Source organism: Xyrauchen texanus, chromosome 29, assembly GCF_025860055.1.
Source record: "Xyrauchen texanus isolate HMW12.3.18 chromosome 29, RBS_HiC_50CHRs, whole genome shotgun sequence".
Classification (NCBI taxonomy): Eukaryota; Metazoa; Chordata; class Actinopteri; order Cypriniformes; family Catostomidae; genus Xyrauchen; species Xyrauchen texanus.
In genome coordinates this window covers 806,641-829,873 of record NC_068304.1, presented here as the reverse complement: position 1 = coordinate 829,873, position 23,233 = coordinate 806,641, and the positions used below count along the sequence as shown (strand labels likewise).

The 23,233-nt window shown below is 41.5% G+C and overlaps 1 protein-coding gene across 3 annotated transcripts in view; it reads right to left on the bottom strand.

Moving 5' to 3' along the window:
* tspan4a (tetraspanin 4a) overlaps window positions 1–23,233 on the bottom strand; it is a 151,060-nt gene that overhangs the window by 52,797 nt on the left and 75,030 nt on the right. For all 3 annotated transcript variants that reach the window (XM_052097402.1, XM_052097400.1, XM_052097401.1), the window contains one exon: window positions 3,889–4,080. In XM_052097402.1, coding sequence (XP_051953362.1) covers window positions 3,889–4,080 — 192 coding nt within the window. The remainder of the gene's footprint in view (window positions 1–3,888; window positions 4,081–23,233) is intronic.

Sequence of the window (23,233 nt, the reverse complement as noted above, 5' to 3'; positions counted from 1 at the left end):
CACTCTGGTACTATCTTTTGGGGCATGCTTTCACCCTCTGTTTGGAACATGCCCCGCTTCAGTGGCTCCATCGCATGAAGGATGCCAACGCGTGGATCACCCATTGGTATCTGGCTGTCTAGCCTTTTAAGTTTGAGATGGTCCATTGAGTTGGGCGATGGGGTTATCCGGTAATGTTGGCGTGGCTGAGCGACGTTTGTGGAGAGCGAGGTCAGGAGAGGAATTACGGTAAGGAATGTTTTGTGTTGCAGTGAAAGAGGGATAAAACGGCAGTCCAGACCGCCGGAGGAGAGAGGGAGTAAGTTTAACCTGTGTGTGTGCTACAGCAGATAAAACTCTTGAAATCATTCAGCAGTGTGTACTTTGTCATTGTCTTCTTACAATATGAGAAATCATGAGTCTATTCACTTAGTTCAGCTCCTCACACGTAATATCTTTGTCCACTGGCCTTGGACAGGGTTGGGAGGGTCACTTTTGAAATTTATTCCACTACAGATTACAGAATACATGCTGTAAAATGTAATTTGTAACGTATTCTGTTAGATTGCTAAAGGTTCCTAAATACTTCTTCAGCACTGGTCGATTTTTTCACTTGTTTTGACTCTAAAAACTCTGCCAGTACAGTAAGACTAAATACATATGTTAAAAATACATTCTCCGAAAAACCAAAATATCTTATGCAGTGTTGTTTCTAAAACAAGATTAATCAAACTGATCTTGTTTCAAGGATTTATAGATTTTTTTTACAAGAAAACAAAAAAAATATTTTTTATCATGATTATGATTTTTGCCCTAATATAAAAGGTCTTACAAGAAAAAAGAAATGATGATCCAAAGTGAATTTTCTTGATAAAAAATATGATCATGTCTGGTAACATGTGCATGTAAAATGGCTAGAAATATTATAAAGCTGATAATTTACACAAGGTTTATTTCTATTTCTTCTGCTCCAAACTTACCTCAAACGTACTTCTCTGTCTGCTCGTATGAATGTAACACATCATAAGAAAGTGTTTCACCACTGTTCAAATGCACTTTTGAATCACATTATTTATGTGTATAAATGTTTTCCATCTGAAAGGACTAAATATTAAATGAAACAAATGACAATAAAATGCAAATTAATCTCTTCAGTAATCCAAATAATTTTTCTGTAGTGGAATACACTTACTTATATTTTGTATTTTAAATACATAATCCTGTTACATGTAGTCCGTTACTCCCAAACCCTGGCCTTGGAATAGCAAAGCACATTGTACACTTTCTGTATTTTGTGTCAGCTGTTTTTCTGAGGTTCTGAAATCTCTGTTGGTTTACTGCACATCAGGACATTCTGTTGGAAACCATAATGTGTGTGCATTTTTTTAATGATGGGGTAGGAGAAGCACACTCATTTTCACTGGGTGAATCTCTGCTGCATAATTCACCCCAAAATAAAAATATTTCAAAACAAGTTATATTTTGCTTAAAGTAATTGAAATCTATTTTTAGGGCCATTTAGACTTTTTACATTTGTACTTTTTGACATTTTGACAATTAAAACACATTTTCCCCAAATACTCATTATCGTAGTGCGAAAAAAAACAACAAACTTGTTCTCAAGGACAAGGTCCTCCAGGACCCTGAAGCATGCTGGAAAGATTGTGGCTGATCTCTCCCACCCTGGCCACAATCTCTTTGAATCACTCCCCTCTGGCAGAAGGCTGAGGTCCATCAGGACAAAAACCTCACGCCACAAGAACAGTTTCTTCCCATCCGCCACTTGCCTTATCAACAAGGCCCGGTACCCACCCTGACACTCTCCACACTCCACCTCTGCCTCCACATGCCACTGTACTACTCTTCTCTCTTTTATTTTATACTTACTTTGAATTGATACTGTGTGGACATATTTATATTTATATTGCTTATATTTTAATACTTGTTTCTATATTTAGAGATTGTGTGACACGCACCTACAACACCAAAACAAATTCCTTGTACGCGTAAAAAACATACTTAGCAATAAAGTTTTTTTCTGATTCTGATTCTCATTGCTTTAATATTAATAAATAATGCGATAATATTTAAAGTTTAAATAGTAAATAAATTATACCTTTAATTACAGCTGTTAGATATAAACAGTAAATTAACAATTGTTATTTTGAACAAGGGTTTACTTAAAAAATATCTTTCTACATCTACTTGCATGTGTTGGGAGTAATATGATTAAAAAGTCATTAGTAACTCATTTTAGTCCAGTAAGAAATGTTACACATTACATATTAATTATAGTAATCAGATTACAGTTACAGACTAAAATATGTTAATTACTTTAAAGTACATTACTTGGGTTACACATTTCTAAAACAGTATTATGTAGAATATAAAATGACATATGTAGGTCTGTTTGCGTTTCTGTGACAGCTGAAGGGCATGCGCCCCCTATTCAAGTCATTGTAAGGGATAAACCGGTAATGTTGAGTGTACGATGATGAACAGGGAGGAAATATGGATTTTGAATTGGTTGAACAAAAACAAAACCTTTTTTGTGAAAAGTGTTTAAGAATGTAACTGAAAAGTAATTAGTAATGTGATTTCTACAATGAAGTAATCAGCAAAGTAATCTGATTAGAATTTTATACAAGTAATTAGTCATTTGAAGTGGATTGCTTGTTTGAGTAACGTACCCAACACTGATTGTGACAAACTATTTTCCTTACCCACTTTTCTTTTACCCCAATAATTGTAGGGTCCCTCTAGCTGACAGTTCCTTTCACACAAATTGTACCCTAATTGTCATATAGGTTACATTTTCTTTAATGGGGGCCTTTAGGCCTGTTGTACTATGTGTAATCTTCAACATCAACTAAATTATGCCATTTACCTTTTGTATTAATCATTATATACCTCAAAATCTGTCATTTGACTTGAATTGAATTGTAACTTTCACACTGAATTCAAAGCAGAGATGTGGTTTGAAATCTTCAGGACAGACAGAATGGAAATCATCACTGCAGTCATGCAAACTGGTTCCCCAGTGGAGAAGAGAGATGATGCTAATAACCTCTCCTGTGTTTCACCCACTAATGTTCATTTCAATCTCTACTAGTGTCCAATCAAACTCAGCACAATTCCAATTACTGTCACTCGGATTTAAGTGGCAGCTCTTTTAAGTTATGATGAGAGCAGATGTTCAAATTGATATTAAAGGTCTACTCTGTAATTTCTTCTCATTAATAACATTGAACTTAATTCTAATGAAATGAACTGTAATTGTGCAATATATGTATAAAATCATGTTCAATAAGGATTTGAGATGTAGACTCATATCAGTAACATTACTGTAGAAAAGCTTTTATTTTACATGGAGAGGGTCTCCTCATGGGGAAGTTAGAATCACATGATCAGCCAAATATTACTCGCTGAATCTCACTAACCGTCCTGTCATTGGACACTGATGGACACTGATATCATGGCTGACTGTATATAGTGCATTTCTGCATTGGGATCGGTGACTGAAAACTACTGTGATTGAATGATGCTGCATCCATGCTCCTATAGGTGTCAGTGTCAGTCCAAGATGACATAAACAGAAAATGTAGTGTATGCACCATTAATATCAAACCAACTTTTTTTTAATATCACATCCCAACTTTACTTTGGCTCATTTGTAAAATGTGTAGTTTCAAAAGACTTCTCATTTTAAAACTGCATACTACATTCATATTTCATGACAGAGCACTCACATATTTAAGTCTTACATATTTAATGCTAGCAAATGATTAAAATCTTCCCTGTTATGACTATAAACATTAACCGGATGTTTTATTTGCTCAGATCTAGTTCAGTAGCTCATTAGTGGCAGGGTTTCGTGTGTTTGTTTTATTGTAATAATCATGCACTTACACTCAGGAGTAACGGCCGGTTCTCTTTGACTGCACCCACACAACCCAGACAGCCAATCACCATGATGATGCTGCCAACAGCGATGAGCAGATTGGCAGCAGACAGTGACGGCAGAGAGGATGACAGCGTGGCAAAGTTTCCCTGCGTGATGGAGAGCCAAATTCCCACTCCGAGAATCCCACAACCACCCAGCTGCAAGAGAGCACAAACACAACAAACACTAAACACTCACAGGCTTTAAAGAACAAACATTTAAATGTGATTTTAAACACTGTACATCCCGCTAAAACCAACTGAAAGTGCTTTGCTGCTCTTAGCTGGCCGGAAAGCATTTGGCTGGTCTGGTTTGGTAGTTTTGTCTTCAGGTCAGGGTGGGAGACCAGCTAAACAAGCTTAAACCAACCAAGACAGTGGTTCTTAACTTCATTCCCTTAAGACCTACTTTAAACATATGTAAAAACAATAAATACAAAATATAAATATTTACAAGTTGTAACAAAAACTTAATATATTCCCTCACTCCCTTAATGTAGCCTATGACAATTAAATAGATCTGAAGTAGTGTTCTGATAATATTAATTATCAATCTATTTCTCCATAAAGAAAAGTTAGTATTACTATAGTAAATTCAAGGGTGGTGATGTAGAATTCTGTTTTCCGGTTCTTGCGCTGTGCTTCTCACTGATTCTCACAAAGAGCTCGAGCTTTATGAGCTGCTCTGTCCATTGAGCCGTATCCATCTATAGAGCCACACGGGTGCATTAGTCGAGGTTGTGCCTCCACCTGTGTATTTGACACTGCAAAACCAGATACTTCAGATGCGTCGCTAGTGTAAGGTATGGCGGAGGATCAGTGGCCTTAACAGATTCACGAACAAACAAGAACTTACTGTTAAAAACTCCCCTAATTACTGAAATAGCGCCAACCAGTCTCCACAAGCACAATAAATGTATTGACAAAGAGACAATGAACTATTGACAGAGAACCGCATGTGACATCCGCATGCTCACCACGTGCTTATCGTGTGGACAGGAAGGGGGAAACTTTTCAACGTAAAAATGTGTGTCTTTCTTATAAAGCCTAAAAGGGCTTAGTTTTAATGAAATATGTTGTAATCCCTGTGTGCTATGTATTTTGGTGTAGATCAAAATTAGTAGAATTGTTTAGTAGTGTAGGAGAACTCATTATATCTAATAAGAGGCTTTATATTTAATAGCCTGAGTGTAAGAATGTTAAACCCACTTTTAAAGGTACCAAATATACCTTTCTTGGTATCAAATTAAACCTTACAATTTGTTCGAGCTGAATTCGAATATAAGATCTCTGTAGAATGATATTACGCGATGTTTTACTATCTTTTGAGTCATTCAGCCCAAAATCTCTTACTGTCATAAACATGCAAATGAGCCTTGACAAAGGAATCATTCTCCTGTCCCAATGGAAGGAGAATTTTACGACCTCCAAAGGAATGTTCAGAGAAGTGCTGACCCTCACTTCATTCTCTTACTGAGAAAGAGAAATGAACCCTGTTAATCCTATATATATATCCTATATATCCATGTGATAAATATTGACATGTATCTAATGTGCATCTCACATTTTCCCTTAAATGTGCTTGATCTATGTTTTCTTGCAAACTAATGGGTTAATGTTTCAGACTTTGCATACTATGGTTAACCAAAATCATATGTGTGGAATATTTGGTCTCTATAACCTGGTATTTTGAAGATTGAAATGACTGTGTACATGATATGTCGATAACAACAACATATTAGTATTACAAGTATATTTCCTATTTTCTTTCTTGCACATGCAATGGGCAATTTTACAACAAAGAGCAATAAACCAAATTCCCGCCTAGAACTCAAACCCTTCTTATTGGTCGAGCCAATGAGAGGTGGGACCTGTTTCCTGAGGGTATAAAATTGCTGCGCCCACTTCCTCGCTCCCTCTTAGCGCTCTCTCTTATCTTCTTCGCTCTCTTAGCCCTCTCTCTTGTCGCTTATCTCTTGCTTTCTGGTTCTCTGAGCCTTGTGCTCTCTCACTCTCTCGCTGAATGATGCCAAACTAGAAGGCCCCAAGGACTCCCAAGCGTGTGCCAGGCTACGGCCTTGACTTTCCATTCACCAAAGATTCTCTGACTCCCACTGGTTCTCTCTCATCAAGACAACATCATCAAAGATCAACTGGAGCCTCAACAAATTGCATCAGGACAGTTTAATTCAAATGGGACATGCAAGTATCAAACTTAGTCTCATTATTTGATACATTAAGTATCCTTAACCCCTTTCTAAAAGGGCGTGTCAGAACTAATATGATGGTTTGCTCAGGCTGTTGATCTGCTGAACTTCAAACAATGCTATAACTTCCTGCCTTCCTGTATTCTGCTTCAGCCCTCTTTCCCTTGGTAAACTGTATGAATGTATGTATATGTATGTTAGAGTAGTTTAAATGTTTAGTCTAGTTAATAAAGTCTTGTTCATGTCACATGTAAAGTTGTCTGTGTCTCAAGCTCATATCTAAAGTCACTAATCATAGATTTTGACTACTTGCTCTTAATACTTAGTAAGAAAGACATTTCCCTTGCCCGGAAATGTACATTTCTATTAATTAATTAATTAATAACCAAAATTGAGTGTTCACGGGATGAACCGAGTATTTGGTTGTAATGTTAATGTAGCTACATCAAGTTAACCTGATTAACTGATCCAAATATTCATAATTGATTATAACAAGTTATGATTGATTATTAATATTTCATAGAGCTGATTCGCTACCTAATGGTGGAAGAATATAGAGCTGATTCGCTACATAATGGTGGAGAATGCAGGCATGATTAAACAAAGGTTATGAGCTTGAACCACTGTCAACCTAAAAGTGTGCATTGAATAATTCCGGTCAAAATAGGACACGACATGCGAAACGGCATTTGCTTCACTAGTTGCTGGCTTGTTTGGATGCGAATGAGGTGATGGCTTGAATTGACATCTCTACTGTAATTGAAAGAGTCTTAACACATTTAAGCATATTTTCAAAAGGTATCAGTGTACGAGTAATATGATTTTAGCGAAGAAACCCTAATTTCAGTATTAAAGTGTAAGTCTGTTTTGATGAAGGAATCTCAGCTCAGCGGCATGTAAACTGTACCAGAATTGATTGCTTAACCTGTTTCTGATGAAGAAATCTCAGTACAGTGTTATATAAATGTAGATTTGGGCGATGCTCCCTTTTCACAGTATAAAGGCCTTACAAATTATAGTTAGATTGATGTCCTTCATCTAAACTTTATCTGTGCATCTAAAAGGCTTATCTTCCTGGTGATCAAAACTGTGTTTCACTCACTGAAACTCTGAAGTGCATTGGTTCCCATGACAACGACTTGTCACGGGAAGTGCTCACTCCAGATAGCACATGTGTTTCCTTCCGACACCATTTTGTAAACAAACCAGCCTAGGTGGCTAAGCTAACCCAACTTAGCAGCCCCTTAGCTTAGGCTAAGCTAACTAATAGCTTCAACAGTTAGCTGCTAGCATAATTTACATGAAGCCTTTATCTACAGCTTGTGTGCATGCAGAGTGAAGTGATCTAAACCATTTTCCTTTAACCCCATTTCTGGTTTCTGAATTCTCACTTTCTCTTTCCTTAACTTTAATTCTTCTCATCTAACTTCACCTGCACCTTTCAGGTGCATCCCTTACTGAACGCTGTTCAGCTTAATTTGCAGTTACTTTGTTAATTAAATCTAAAAACTTAATTACATGTAAACTGTTTAGATAGAGAATAATTTTTATAGTTATTGGGAACTTTCAATGGCACGTTGACTAAACTTCATAGAGGGACAAACACATTGTGTGGTCTTGAACACGCAACAGCTGTGACCAACTATAGAATGATGCCCAAAGCAAATCTAATTGTTGATCATAAGTGCTATTGATTATTCCCAATACAAGGTTATTCTGCTAATTTAATCACTTCTTCAAGTCTTTTTATTATTTTTACTAATAATAGAAGTCAGCTATTCATTTTCCCATTTAACCCTCTTGGTCTAGTGTAGTTTATTTCCCCATAAAACTGCAAAAGTAACTAGCCATACTTTTCTTCTCGATTTTGTGTTTATTTGCAACAAGTTGCTTAAATTTGATGAGCCAGCTACACTAGTAATCTAGACGATTTCTATGGCATAATTTTGAGCACCACTAATAGACACAATCTAATAGGAAAGCTCTTTTCTTCCTCTTTCTTTCTCCTCTTCATGTGTTCAAAGATCAAGCCTGTTGTATGCTATCAGTAAGTGCTGATAAATAATTTGACCCAAAGAAACATCTTAAGTCATTTATTAAATCTAGGCTTACGCTCTTTTAGCAAAGCCACTCAGATCCACACAAATCTGAGCATCCTGCTATTTGCAGCTAAGATAGTAATAATCAGGAACACATTTCAATTGTTAACCACACCTAGCAAAACCTAGCTGTACATTATACACCTTGCTGTCTCACTTTGCCTTTAGCTCCAAATTCTGTTTGATCTTGCATTAGTCTCTTGCCCTTACTCTCACCAGAAGTGTGCCAAAATGTTGCAGATGCTTAGCCTAACTGCCCAGATGGCAGGCCAAAAGGACTGGCTAGGTGTTTTGAGGAACACCCTTTTATCCATGGCTGCTGACGACCTTCAGCAACAGAACAAAAAGCAACTGGAAAACGAGGGAAAAGAACTAATGACAGACGACTCAAACCAGAGGTATGAGCACAAATATCTGACTGAGGTTATCGTCCTGGCCCACAACCTCACAGGTTTGAAACAGGAGGTAAACAACCTCCAACGCCAGATCACTGAGTCCCAAACGGAGCTGACACATGCTTAAAACCGCATAGACCAGCTAGAGATGGAGGCTCAGGACAGACACAAGGACCCTGGCAGAAGGGAGTCACAGGAGGTAATCCACAGACGTCAAACGGCTCTGACAGCTGCTAAACAACAAGAGCAGCTGGAAAAGACAGCCAGAGAGCACCTGGAAAAGGTACTCTTTCACAAAGATTCACTGTTAAAAACAGCAAATTCTGAACTCTTGGACAAAGATGCCAGAATCATGGCCTGTGAAGGTCAATTGAATGTGTCCAGAGCTGAAGTTAAAGTGCTGACTCAGCAGCTGGACAACACCAAAGATGAACTTGACATGGTCCAACGAGAACTGAGACACTCTTACCTGCTGCAAAAGGAACCACAGCAGGAGAGACATCTCACTCCCCCACTTGCAATCAGCAGAGAAACCTCCCCCAGCCAAGCACAGATTTACAAAGGGGGGAGACAAACCCCACTGCTTAACACGTCATCGGACAGTTTCCTTAAAGCTTCTGCAGCCGCGGACGGAAAAGAATTGATTCAGATGAATCTTGAAACGACACGTGCATTGACACTCAAAGACCTCAACCGAATGGCCAGACATATCCCTGCATTTACACCAGAGCTTGCAGGAGACCACGACGTCCACGCTTACCTGCGAGACATTGACTTTCACCTGCAGTCTTTGATGAGTGTGAACCATCAAGATAGACTCCATCTGATCTGGATCACGTCCAGCCCAGAGTTGCGACGCTTTCTGGCTCGACAGCCAGAAAACATCCAGTCTAACTACCAGCAGCTGAAACAAGCCATCATAAGGGAATTCTCAGAGTCTAAAAACGGACTGATCGCTGCCCTAGACACCAAACAGGGTCGGCATGAAACTCCCTATGTTTACTACCACAGACTCAGACGAGCTTACTCGAGCTCGCAACAAACCTGGGATGGAGGAGGACACCAGCTTCAAGAGCCTTTTCCTCCGAAACCTCCATCCTATGGTAAGTCACCATTTAGGCATTATGGCCTGCCCCCACACAATGCCTATCCAACAACTGCGTGACCTGACACAGAAGGCCTTTAACAAACACAAGGCCTCACCCAGCAAACACCACAGGACGTCCCACAGCAGTCTACAACAACATCCTCCTGTACACCTTTCAAACAGGTGCCAAACAGAGGCTGCACAAAGACAGCTAGAAACGCCTGTTACTGAGTTACAAGAGCTGCTAGCACTAGCAAAAGAGCTCCTGGAACAGAACTCCCCTGAGGAGTACTGGGAAGAACAAACCTCTGACTCTTGCCCAACACCACTCAGGCAAGCTCAAGTCAGCACTGCTGCCAGAGCAGAGTAACACTGCAGACTTCAGACACCTGGTGACTGGGTGCCGAACCAAGGGCGATCGGCCACCTGCTGCCCTTTTGCTACCAGTACTAGGTCAGTCTGAAACTCTCTCCACACTACACAATGCCCATAACCACTCCCTGCAGCCACAAACAAGCACCTGCCTCAAACGAACTGACTTCATAATGACAGGTGACACACTGTCAAAGCACCTGCTGCCTCTGCACCTGCTGCCTCTGCACCTGCTGCAGAGACCTGGATGTGGCTACTGTCTACATCACCCACCGTGGAACAACCACCTGCTACAAAACCCTCATGATTCACCTGCCATCCGCCATTGTGATGATTGTCGATCCGATGATGTCTCCAACAGGGACACCACCTGGCGAAAAAGGGGACTGTAAGGTATGGCGGAGGATCAGTGGCCTTAACAGATTCACGAACAAACAAGAACTTACTGTTAAAAACTCCCTAATTACTGAAATAGCGCCAACCAGTCTCCACAAGCACAATAAATGTATTGACAAAGAGACAATGAACTATTGACAGAGAACCGCATGTGACATCCGCATGCTCACCACGTGCTTATCGTGTGGACAGGAAGGGGAAACTTTTCAACGTAAAAATGTGTGTCTTTCTTATAAAGCCTAAAAGGGCTTAGTTTTAATGAAATATGTTGTAATCCCTGTGTGCTATGTATTTTGGTGTAGATCAAAATTAGTAGAATTGTTTAGTAGTGTAGGAGAACTCATTATATCTAATAAGAGGCTTTATATTTAATAGCCTGAGTGTAAGAATGTTAAACCCACTTTTAAAGGTACCAAATATACCTTTCTTGGTATCAAATTAAACCTTACAATTTGTTCGAGCTGAATTCGAATATAAGATCTCTGTAGAATGATATTACGCGATGTTTTACTATCTGAAGAGTCATTCAGCCCAAAATCTCTTACTGTCATAAACATGCAAATGAGCCTTGACAAAGGAATCATTCTCCTGTCCCAATGGAAGGAGAATTTTACGACCTCCAAAGGAATGTTCAGAGAAGTGCTGACCCTCACTTCATTCTCTTACTGAGAAAGAGAAATGAACCCTGTTAATCCTATATATATATATCCTATATATCCATGTGATAAATATTGACATGTATCTAATGTGCCATCTCACATTTTCCCTTAAATGTGCTTGATCTATGTTTTCTTGCAAACTAATGGGTTAATGTTTCAGACTTTGCATACTATGGTTAACCAAAATCATATGTGTGGAATATTTGGTCTCTATAACCTGGTATTTTGAAGATTGAAATGACTGTGTACATGATATGTCGATAACAACAACATATTAGTATTACAAGTATATTTCCTATTTTCTTTCTTGCACATGCAATGGGCAATTTTACAACAAAGAGCAATAAACCAAATTCCCGCCTAGAACTCAAACCCTTCTTATTGGTCGAGCCAATGAGAGGTGGGACCTGTTTCCTGAGGGTATAAAATTGCTGCGCCCACTTCCTCACTCCCTCTTAGCGCTCTCTCTTATCTTCTTCGCTCTCTTAGCCCTCTCTCTTGTCGCTTATCTCTTGCTTTCTGGTTCTCTGAGCCTTGTGCTCTCTCACTCTCTCGCTGAATGATGCCAAACTAGAAGGCCCCAAGGACTCCCAAGCGTGTGCCAGGCTACGGCCTTGACTTTCCATTCACCAAAGATTCTCTGACTCCCACTGGTTCTCTCTCATCAAGACAACATCATCAAAGATCAACTGGAGCCTCAACAAATTGCATCAGGACAGTTTAATTCAAATGGGACATGCAAGTATCAAACTTAGTCTCATTATTTGATACATTAAGTATCCTTAACCCCTTTCTAAAAAGGGCTGTCAGAACTAATATGATGGTTTGCTCAGGCTGTTGATCTGCTGAACTTCAAACAATGCTATAACTTCCTGCCTTCCTGTATTCTGCTTCAGCCCTCTTTCCCTTGGTAAACTGTATGAATGTATGTATATGTATGTTAGAGTAGTTTAAATGTTTAGTCTAGTTAATAAAGTCTTGTTCATGTCACATGTAAAGTTGTCTGTGTCTCAAGCTCATATCTAAAGTCACTAATCATAGATTTTGACTACTTGCTCTTAATACTTAGTAAGAAAGACATTTCCCTTGCCCGGAAATGTACATTTCTATTAATTAATTAATTAATAACCAAAATTGAGTGTTCACGGGATGAACCGAGTATTTGGTTGTAATGTTAATGTAGCTACATCAAGTTAACCCGATTAACTGATCCAAATATTCATAATTGATTATAACAAGTTATGATTGATTATTAATATTTCATAGAGCTGATTCGCTACACTAGATTTCAAAATCAGATGAAACGCGGTACAAATGCCAACCTGTATAATTGAGAATCAACTGATATACTCCAAGTCTAGACAAACGTTTTGATGCAAAGAGGAACTTTACGATAGATTTGATTATTATGACTGATAAACGACCCCTATTTGTGACCTAACACCCCCCTCTCTGCCCCCTGGCATCCTTTGAATGCCCCTGTTGAGAACTCCTGAACTAAGACCAGCTAAACAACTTAGGCTTTTTTCCCAGTATGAGTTTCTGCAATGATTCTCAACTCTCCTGCATATGTCATGTTCCATTCCAGAATATTAGAGAAAGAGAGATATGCTTATACGTATGTATAAAACATTACGGCAGCTAATTAAAATGCAGTGTGTTATATGAAGTCAGTGTCCTGAGAGTAAAGTGCTGTAGAATCTGCAAGACTTTCAACCTTTAGACAAAATAAAAGCTGTGTGTGTCAGAGACCAACAAGAATAAAGCACACGTCTCTTAACTTCATTGTCATATCTCTCTCAAAAAATCTTTGTTTATCATTTCAACTCTTATGTTTCTACTTCACACTACAGACCGAAAACAGCTGATTCAACACTGACATATTTCAACCAAAAACTTCCAATCCAAATAGATTCAAATGTAAACATATAAATCTCATCCTACAGATCTCCTTTGACATTATAAATCTGGGGCCATTTGTATAAAGCCACTTAGAGTCCAATTTTGGAGTCTCAATTGTGGCAAAAATCAAAGAATGACGTCATTTTGCTCTTAATCCTTTTTTTGTGAATACAGGCTCAGGCTTAAACGTTTGCTGAAAGTTACTTTTAGCTGCCTACTTACAAAAGTCCTACTTATTGCTAAGACGCTTAAGTCAAAGCTTAGGACTGGTAGAACATTTCAGAAATGTGTCATACATCATTCGGCCCCTGAGCCGATGTCAAGAGCTTGAGCACTGAATGTGGAACTCCAACACAGCAAAATCCCTGGTGTTAAATGTACACTCTTTGGTGTCTCCACGGGTCCACTCTTCAAGAGAGTTCAAAACTAACACTGAGCAGTGTTGAATCTACTCTGTGTTGTGTTGAATGTTGAATTGGCCAAACAGTTCAAGTAGATACACTCTCTGAGTGATGATTGATCAGTAGTGATGAAAATCTGATTATTGGACAATCTCAACAATCAAACTGTTTGGCCATTTCAACATTCAACATAACACAGTGTAATCGGGTTGTTAATGAAAGTAATGTTCTGGGTTCATTACAAGTTGAGGTCAATTAACAACATTTAAGGCTTAATTCCCAAAAAATAATAACAATAATAAAGTTGTTACAGTTGTGTAAGTTTTTACACTGAGGCATGTACAACGGAAGTGAATGGGGCAAAGTTGTAAAGTTTTATCCAATATTACAGCTGTAATCAAGGTTCCCCTTCTGTCACTCACTTGACGTTGTGTCAATGTAGTGACACTAGGGGTCTCTCTTGAGAGCCTCAGTTACCTCTTATCTTTGAGAAAAGGCCAATGAGAATTGGCAAACAGAATTTGCATGCCCCTCCACTGGGCATACAGGTATAAAAGGAGGGAAGTGTGTGTCTGTTCAGACAGATTTTTTCTTCGGAGCCGAGCGATTGTGTTTCAGCGAGCTGAATAAATCCACTGCTGTTCCACTCACCTCTACAAGTGCATATGCTGTTAGAGATACTGCGCAAATCAGCGGCTTTTCTCTTCTCTGCACCCCAGTGCAGACTATGCCCCTGGGTGCTTCGACAGCCATCTAAAAGAGTTTTATTCTCTAAAAGAGCAAGCACTTGGACGCTGCCTCACGTGTTTGGGCAGAGAACACACTGAGGCGGCATTTGTGGATGGTTCATGTTCTCATTGTGAGAACATGACCATGGCAACGTTGCGGTCTCGCCTTTCCTTCTTCCAGGGGAAAGCCACTCCGCGCCCCCCTGGTCGCGCCTTCTACCCACGGGGCCTGCGCGGCTGGCACTAGGGGCGATTTCGGGAGTTCAGCGGGCGTGGTTTCACCGGGTAAATCCCAGCAACCACCCGTTCACCAGCACTCTCGTCTGCCTCCGTCTGGCTCTGAGATGAGACCGGCTTACATTATGGCCAGTCTGATGTCTTTTTCAAACCCTCCGAGCTGGATGAGAGTTTCACCACTGCATCGGAGAGTGTCATGGTGGACTCTGACGCTGAGGACTCGACCGGGCTGGCACCTTCAGGCATACCCACCCAGTCTGAGGCAGATGCCGAGCTGTCCACTATGCTTGCCCGGGCTGGAATGGAACCCTCTGTCCTCTGTCCTCCCCTCAGCCCTCGCAGCTTGACAATTGGTTCTTTGGCACGGGGCGCCACTCACATTCACACCCCCCCAGTTCCTTTCTTCCCGGAGGTGCACGATGAGCTGACAAATTCATAGAGGACACATTTTCCTGCCCAAAACTGATTTCCTCGGTCTTCCGCTCTTACTACCCACCTGACGGGATCGACCGTCACTCCCCTCCAAGACCTGTAGGTCTCTGGCGACCAAGGCCTACAGTGCCGCTGGACAGGCCTCCTCCGCCCTGCATGCCATAGACCTCCTGCAACTCCACCAGGACAAGGTGCTAAGAGATCTGCACTTGGGTAGTCCTGATCCTATGTGCTGCAGGAACTGCGCTCAGCGCCCAACCCTCCAGGCCACCAAGGTCACAGCGCAGTTCTCGGCAGTGAAGAAGCAGATGGAGTCCATCCAACATATCTTTCCCCGCCACGGCTTAAGATCTCGCACCCCGTCTGCTTGACGAGGGCATCCCCCAGCAGCGGTAATATCCCAGGCAGCTCCGCCCCAGCCCGGGCCCATCTCTCAGCCCCAGCGTTAAGCTCCCCGCAGGAGGCTGAGAGATGGGCTGCGGTACCCATATTGTCAAAAAAAGAGCAGTTTCCTCACTCCCCGGGTCATTTAGCTGGTGCCCACAACTGCCGTTCCACGGCAATCAGACACCGAGCACCTGCAGCCAAGCCCCCATGAACGAGGACCCTCCATCTTCACGTGCCCAACTGCACCACACCCACACCTCAGGCTGGCAGGTGGTGACGAGTTCAGAGGTTGTCGCTACAGAACCACCTCCTCAGCTGCCTACCCACCCCAGGCCAAGGTACACGGAGCAAGGTAAGTGCTTTGAGCCTCTCCTCAGTACAACCACCTTGGGACGAAGCAACGCTCCCCGACGTGATGTCACCTGCCCCCCCCACCGCGAGGCTTGATCTCCAGGGACGCCACAAGTGATCATCCCCCTTAGTGCCCCTCGCCCGGAGCTTGGACGCGTGGCTTAAGCTTTCCAACCGGTAGTGGTGGCTGGCCAGGACCATCCGACTCTGCTATGCAATTCAGTTTGCCAGGAGCCCGCCCCGTTTTAGTGCCGTCCGCTTTACCTTGGTGCAGGGCGAAAACACCTCCACCCTGCGTGCGGAGATTGCAACACTTCTGTGCAAGGATGCGATAGAGCTTGTCCCTCCAGCCAAGATGGAGAAGGTTTTCTACAGCCCTTACTTAATCGTTCCCAAAAAAGGAGGTGGGTTGCGGCCAATCTTGGACCTTCGAGTTCTGAACCGGACTTTACACAGACTCCCGTTCAAGATGCTGACACACAAACATATTCTGAGTCCTGCATCAAGATTGGTTTGAGGCGGTAGACCAGTAGTCTCAATATTACCCTGTCACAGACCCTTTCTACGGTTCGCTTTTGACAGCCAGGCATATCAGTACAAGGTCCTCCCCTTCGGTCTGTCCCTGTCCCCTTGCATCTTCACGAAAGTCGCATAGGCAGCTCGTGCCCCATTAAGGGAAGTGGGCATTTGCATTCTCAACTACCTCAATGACTGGCTAATCTTAGTACACTCTCAACAGTTGCTCTGTGCACACAGGAACCTGGTACTCATGCACCTCAGCCATTTAGGACTTCGGGTCAACTGGGAAAAGAGCAAGCTCTCCCCGGTTCAGAGCATCTCTTTTCTCGGCATGGAGTTAGACTCAGTCTCAATGACAGCACACCTCACAAGCGAGCGTGCGCTGTCGGTGTTGAACTGCCTGAGAATGTTCAGACTGGGCACAGTGGTTCCACTGAAACTATTTCAGAGGCTTCTGGGGCATATTGCATCCTCAGCGACGGTCGTGCTGCTCGGATTGATGCATATGAGACCCCTTCAGCACTGGCTTCAGACTCCAGTCCCGAGATGGGCATGGTGCCGCGGCAGATACTGTGGCACATACCTTGGACAGACCTCTGTTTTCTACGGGCAGGAGTCCCCCTACAGGAGGTGTCCAGATGCGTCGTAGTTACTACAGACACCTCCCAGTTGGGGTGGAGCACCGTGTGCAATGGGCACACAGCCACTGGCTCCTGGCTGTGGCATGGCTGGGTTGGCATATCAACTGCCTAGAGTTGCTGGCTGAATTTCTTGGCCTTCGCAGATTTCTGCTGTTGATCCATGGCAAGCACGTGTTGATTTGTTTAGACAACAGAGCGACAGTAGTGTAAATAAATCGCCAGGACGCCGTTCGCTCTCATCGCATGTCGCAACTCGCCCACCATCTCCTCCTTTGGAGTCAGCAAAGACTGAGGCCGCTGCATGCCACTCATGCCACAGCGGACATGCTGTCATGACAGGTAATGCTCAGCGGAGAGTGGAGACTCCACCCTCAGGTGGTCTAGCTGATTTAGGCTCAGTTTGGCACAGCACAGCACATCTGTTCGCCTCCCGAGATTCCACCCACTGCCTGCTCTGGTGCTCTCTGATGGAAGCCCCCCTCGGCACAGACGTGCTGGCACACAGCTGGCCCCGGGGGCTGAGCAAGTACGCATTTCCCACAGTGAGCCTACTTGCACAAGTCCTGTGCAAGGTCAGGGAGGACGAGGAACAAGTCATTCTCATGGCCCCCTACTGGCCCACTCAGTCTTGGTTCTCGGATTTCACGCTTCTGGAAACAGCACCTCCATGGCAAATTCCTGCCAAAAGGAAGGACCTTCTTTTTCAGGGACTAGGCACCCTGCAACCTCCACATCTGGCCTTGGATGGGATGCGGAAGGTCTAAAAGGTCTAGATATGATCACTCAAGCCAAAGCTCCCTCTACCAGGCTTTATGCCCCAAAGTGTCACTTATTCGCGAATGGGTGTTCTTCCCGATCTGAAGACCCGCAGAGGTGAGCAGTCGGTCAGTGCTCCCTTTCCTGCAGGACAGGCTGGAGGGTTGGCTGTCCCCCTCCACCTTGGCTCACCATGATGCAGTTCTGATTATTCCAATATCTCCTGTGATGTATTTTCCACGGTACGGTCCCCCTGTCGGCGGACCCACGTCTCCCGTTTTTATGGCTCCAGCCGCGTCTAACACTCTATGGAGAGAAAACATAGAGAGAGAAAAGGCCGTGGCTGGCACGGCCTGCTCTCAGGCTAGTTAAGTCACTTCCCTCCCTCATGGATGTGGGGAACTATATGACGTCTCATGGGGCATTAGGGGAGGTTACGTACAGTCAATTTTCGCATGCAACAGCCTACTTGCTCCTGCATCAGCAGTCCTCGTAACACGTTCAGTGTTGTGCCATTTTTACATAGGGACCCCTAGTGTCACTTCATCGACACAACGTTGAGTGAGTGACAGAAGCGGAACGTCTCAGTTACTGTCGTTGTGTGCCACAACACTGTACTAAGTTGCTGAAATGAACTTACTCTCGTCTCCTCAGCTCAAAACCTGTCTGAACAGACCCATGCTTCCCTCCTTTTATACTCGTATGTCCGGAGGAGGGGCATGCAAATTCTGTTTGGCTATTCTCATTGGCCTTTTCTCAAAGATAAGAGGTAACTGAGGCTCTCAAGAAAGACCCCTAGTGTCACTACAAGGACATAACGTCTCGTTCCCTCCTTCAGGGAACGGAGGTTACGACAGTAACCTAGATGTTTTAGATACAACTTAGATATGGTGAATTTATCATACTAAAATCATATCTATATATCTATATCCATCTTATAGTTTTGGATATATAGATGGACTGGCCCATTTCCCTTCCATAGTAAGTATCTCACTATAACCTCTTTTGTTAACTAATCAAGGGATGAGTCTAAATAATTTTTTTTTTGTGTGGTTAACATTATGCCACAAATGCATTTTTGCATTAGTTCTGCTTCAGGCAGTTCTGGAAACTAGAGCTTGTGCCAACACATGCCCATCAACATTATCAGCTTCGGCCACAAAGGTAAGCACGGACCGATTTTAGCTTAAGAACTTCCCACCCATTGTTGGTGATTTCACAGTGTGATCCGTCTGATTGAAATCCCATACACTCCACTGGCTGTATAGCGACTGAAAGTCTGATCTGGGCTGCTGATGACGGGATGTGAACAGATGTCAAACACAGAGGTGCAGTGTACAGCACATATGTAGGCATTTGTCGTTCAGTTAACAGTTTGCCACTGTATAAATGTTGCAGGCAGGCAGCATTGTGCCCATGTATCTGCAGCGCGTCTGGCCCAGGGGAACGAGGTGACCCACATCAGCGAGACAAATCCCTTTCACACCTGCAGAAATGCATTAGCGGCCACAAATGATGTCACAATGCACCGCATTGTCCGCTAACAAGCCACGAGAGTCGAAAACAGAGTGGGTGTGAACTGTGTGAAAGTCAAGATAAAGGGATTGAAGGAGTGAGAGATGAGAAAAACAGGTGAACAAGCAGCAGGAGAGAAAACACAACGGCTATGAATAGATCCACAGAAGAGCTTCAGAGCTCACATCTTCTGCATCATCATCATCACATAGATACTGACTGATCCTCAACACATACAGGCCTCACATGCACCTGATGTTCATAGTGCACTACTGATGTCACTGAGGTCAGACAATCCAGCTCTAAAGTCTTGATCATTCATTCGGTTTTCTCTTCTTCTTACTCATGATTTTTAGGAAAAATGCATGTAATGAAACAGAATGGATTTAAACATGGTACAATGTTGTGATCAGACACGAGAGAAAACTACTACACTCTTCTTGGTGGCTGAGAGAAAAAAATCTAATTATAAATAAATAAATGGTGGCAAACTCAAAATAGCTATTTAAACAGTTAATTCAATTAAATGAAATAAATAGATCTTTTTTTAATTCAGGCACCAGACAGGGTTGGGCCTGTCAAAAATACATTTTAGTCTCAAGGATAGCTCTTTAAAAGCCACAGCGAAACGATTAATTTTTAGGAGAAAATATATTGTCCATAAAAAAAGGCAAGTGGATGTGACTCAAACTCAATATACAATGAAATGGGTAAATCAAACAACTCAACAGTCCAAATAAATAAAAAAATAAAAAAATTACTACATCAAACATCAAATACATTTAATTGGCCAAAAGTGTATGATTATGTGTAGGGTGGATGTGTGTGTGGGTGCAGTTTAGGCAATCTGAGATTCATGCAATAGTGTGTGCTGCTCAGGAATCTGTTTGCATGAACATTGATGTGTGTGAGGCAGTACTGAAGGAGCGCAGAGGGAGAATCAAACAAGAAGGGACCCGGGCTGCTCAAAATATCTTCTTAGCTTCTGAAATGGCTCTATGTCAACTCAGTCGTAGAGCACTTAAGCTCTGTATTCACGGCACTCCACACAAACGAGTTATCGATATTGCAGCTTGTTCTACCTTTACATCCAGGCTACGCCTTTTAGTGCAATTCGTTGATTATCTGTCCTTTCTATGTTTTGTCCTCACTCCACTAGCATTCCTACTTCTCACAACACACATACACAAATGGCAAACACCTCTCACTCCCTAATGAGCAGCCTTTTTATACTCCTCTCCTGATCCTTACTGTTTGGGCAGATCCTTAAAGTGGCAGGACACATTTGGACTCTGCTACAAAACAACGGGCAGGGCATGTGCTGAACTAGAATGATGGGCGTTTCAAATCTGCTTTACAAGGTATTTATTGGATTCTTTTTTGAGAATAAACTCACTTGCAAAGAAAACTAAAAATAGTTCTTGCTGCATTTCATTTAAAGTCAGATGTAGAATATTCACACCTCAGACTTCTGACCATTAAGACGTTCCATTGCCCGATATTTGGAAGATGATGTATCAGGAAACAAAATGGCTATCATTAGTTTTGCAGATTATCCAAGTAAGATGAATAAAGATATTATAAACAATGCTAAGAAGGGATGCCAACTGTCCTTTATTAGCCAGGACATGCCACATTTTCACAGAAATGAAGACGTCAAGACGACAGTCAAGGGGTTCACCCCTCACCCTTAACCCGGTCTGACATAGAAACTCTAGAGGGTGACCCCATCCTGTACCAAAGTGCTCAAAATGTTCAAATGTCCCATCCAGTTGTTGCAAACAGTTGGCAACCCTAACGCTTAGCGATGCAAGCATTTGTTTATACAATCGTATATGTAACATTTCCATGGGTGCCACCATGTTTATGTGATATCATAAAGCTGCATCTCACAATTTCGCACAAGTTTGATTAAAGTCAGGGTTTTTTTGCCCCTGACAACTTTATTCTCCGGGCCCCCTCTCTCATGGCAACCCATATAATTGTTTTCATGAACATAATCGTTATTAATAAACATTCAATAAGAGACAATAAAAAAATACCTTCAAAAAGTATGTGTAAATTAATATTTAAATGAATTTATAACAATAAATTGTGCTTTTAAAAGAAATTATTTTATGCAATATGAACACGTTTGATCACTGGAACATTTCTTCTAATGGAAATTGTTGTATTACAAATTTATAAAATGTTAAATCTAGGTTCAATACAATCGTATATAAAATGAGAAAGTTTATGTAGATTGCATTTAGCAAGTTAAATGAGTCAGATTACTGAGAATCTCACCCTTTGTCTTTAATGGCTCTTGGAACCCCAGCCCCAGTCGTTGAATAGTTATGCTGATTGGATTAGGATTGGGAGCAATCTAGAGTCTAGAGCGGGTTCCTAAACCTGTATACTTCATTTGCATGCTTTGTTTAAGGTCGTCACCTAGGTGCTTTGTCTCCATTTCTAAGCACTGCCCTCTAAATGTATATAAACTACAATGTAAAGTTCCCTTAGTCAGACTTGATGACCGACAGCTCGTGTTCTCAATAAAGAATCCTGCTGAAGATACAACCAAGTCTCCTGGTCTTCGCTTCTGAGTTTCCAACAAAATGTTGGCATTATTATGTTGATTTTAGTCTTCTCTTGTAATATGATTTAGTCTGTTATTCATGGAGGTCCAGGATTTGGCCCTTGATTTAACTTTTTTTATTTGTAAAAATGACCATGAACAGCTCATCACTGAGTACCCTAAACACTTTTAGAATGAATGGCTTAGCGGTTAAGGCTCTGGGTTACTGACTGAAAGGTTGGGGGTTCAAGCCCCAACACCACCAAGACACCACTGTTGGGCCCTTGAGCAAGGCCCTTGAACCTATCTGTTCCAGGGGCGCCGTATCATGGCTGACCCTGCACTCTGACCCCAGCTTAGCTGGGATATGTGAAAAATAAATAATTTCACCATGTATATGCAGAAATGTATGTATAATTTGTGACAATTTATCAAATTAATTAATTATTAATTAATTACTACATAGTTTTAATATGAATAAACATTTCTCAAACAGTCCCTTTTAAAGGAATGTTCCGGTTTCAATTCGAGATAAGTTTAATCAACAGCATTTGTGTCCTAATGCTGATGACCACAACAATGTATTTAGTCTCGTCCATCCTTTTCTTTAAAAAAAAGCCAAATCTGTGTTATCTTAGACACTTCCAATGGAAGTCAATGGGGTCAATCTGTAATCATTAAAATACTGTTTCAAAAGTATAGACACAACATTGTTTTAGTGCGATAAAGACACTTACTAACCAAATCTGTGTAAAGTTATAGCCAAGTTACAACTTCGTTGCCATGATGACATGCTGTCAACAAACTCTAAAACGACTAAAAATGGCGATTTAATCAACTTTACAGCTCAAATAATACATGATTTTTAACAGAAGAATTAATGTAAGTGGTTTTTATAAAATTAAAAACAATATTCTTAGTGAATCCAGTGTATTTTGCAAGGTGGGTGGAATTTCCTAGCAATCGCATTTGGTTGCCGTTTTGTGTGTTGCTTGCATGTCATGCGGTCATGCGGTTAGATTCTTGCTTTTTAAATGTTGTAAGATGTCTTCAACCTTTCCCGGACAATGTGTGCAGTTAATGCTTATCCTAATAATCAAGCAAAAATAAAGTTTAGTCTAAATCAGACCACTCGCGCTCCTGTCCCAGATGCTATTTACAGATGTGTTTCACAGGTTTTGTGGTCTGCGCCGCCGTGCTGTTTACTGTAATCCACACCATTCAGTCAAGCCTGGTATATAACGCGTCCACAAAAGCGAGAGGATGCGTACAAGCCGTGTTGCTACCATGAATCACGCTGTAGAAATGGGATGAGAATTTAGCACTTAAAATCGCTTTTACAATTTTTTCATGTTTTGTCAGGATACATGTTTTTTTCAATTTATTTATATTTATTTATTTATTAAGTTTTCTGCAGACATATAAAGGGTGTTACAACAGATGTAAAATGAAACAAAGTGTCTGAAAGAAAATCAAGAAAAATCAACAGAACAGTTCCACACATCAATATAGACCCCCACCAATCAGCCCTCCCACCCCACCCCTAAAGCCACTTGTAGCTCTCACAAGTAGATAAAAAAATAAAATAATAATAATAAAAAATATATATATAAATAATAAAATAAATAAATTAAACGCATACAAAAGTTGTCATAAGACACACAGTAAACA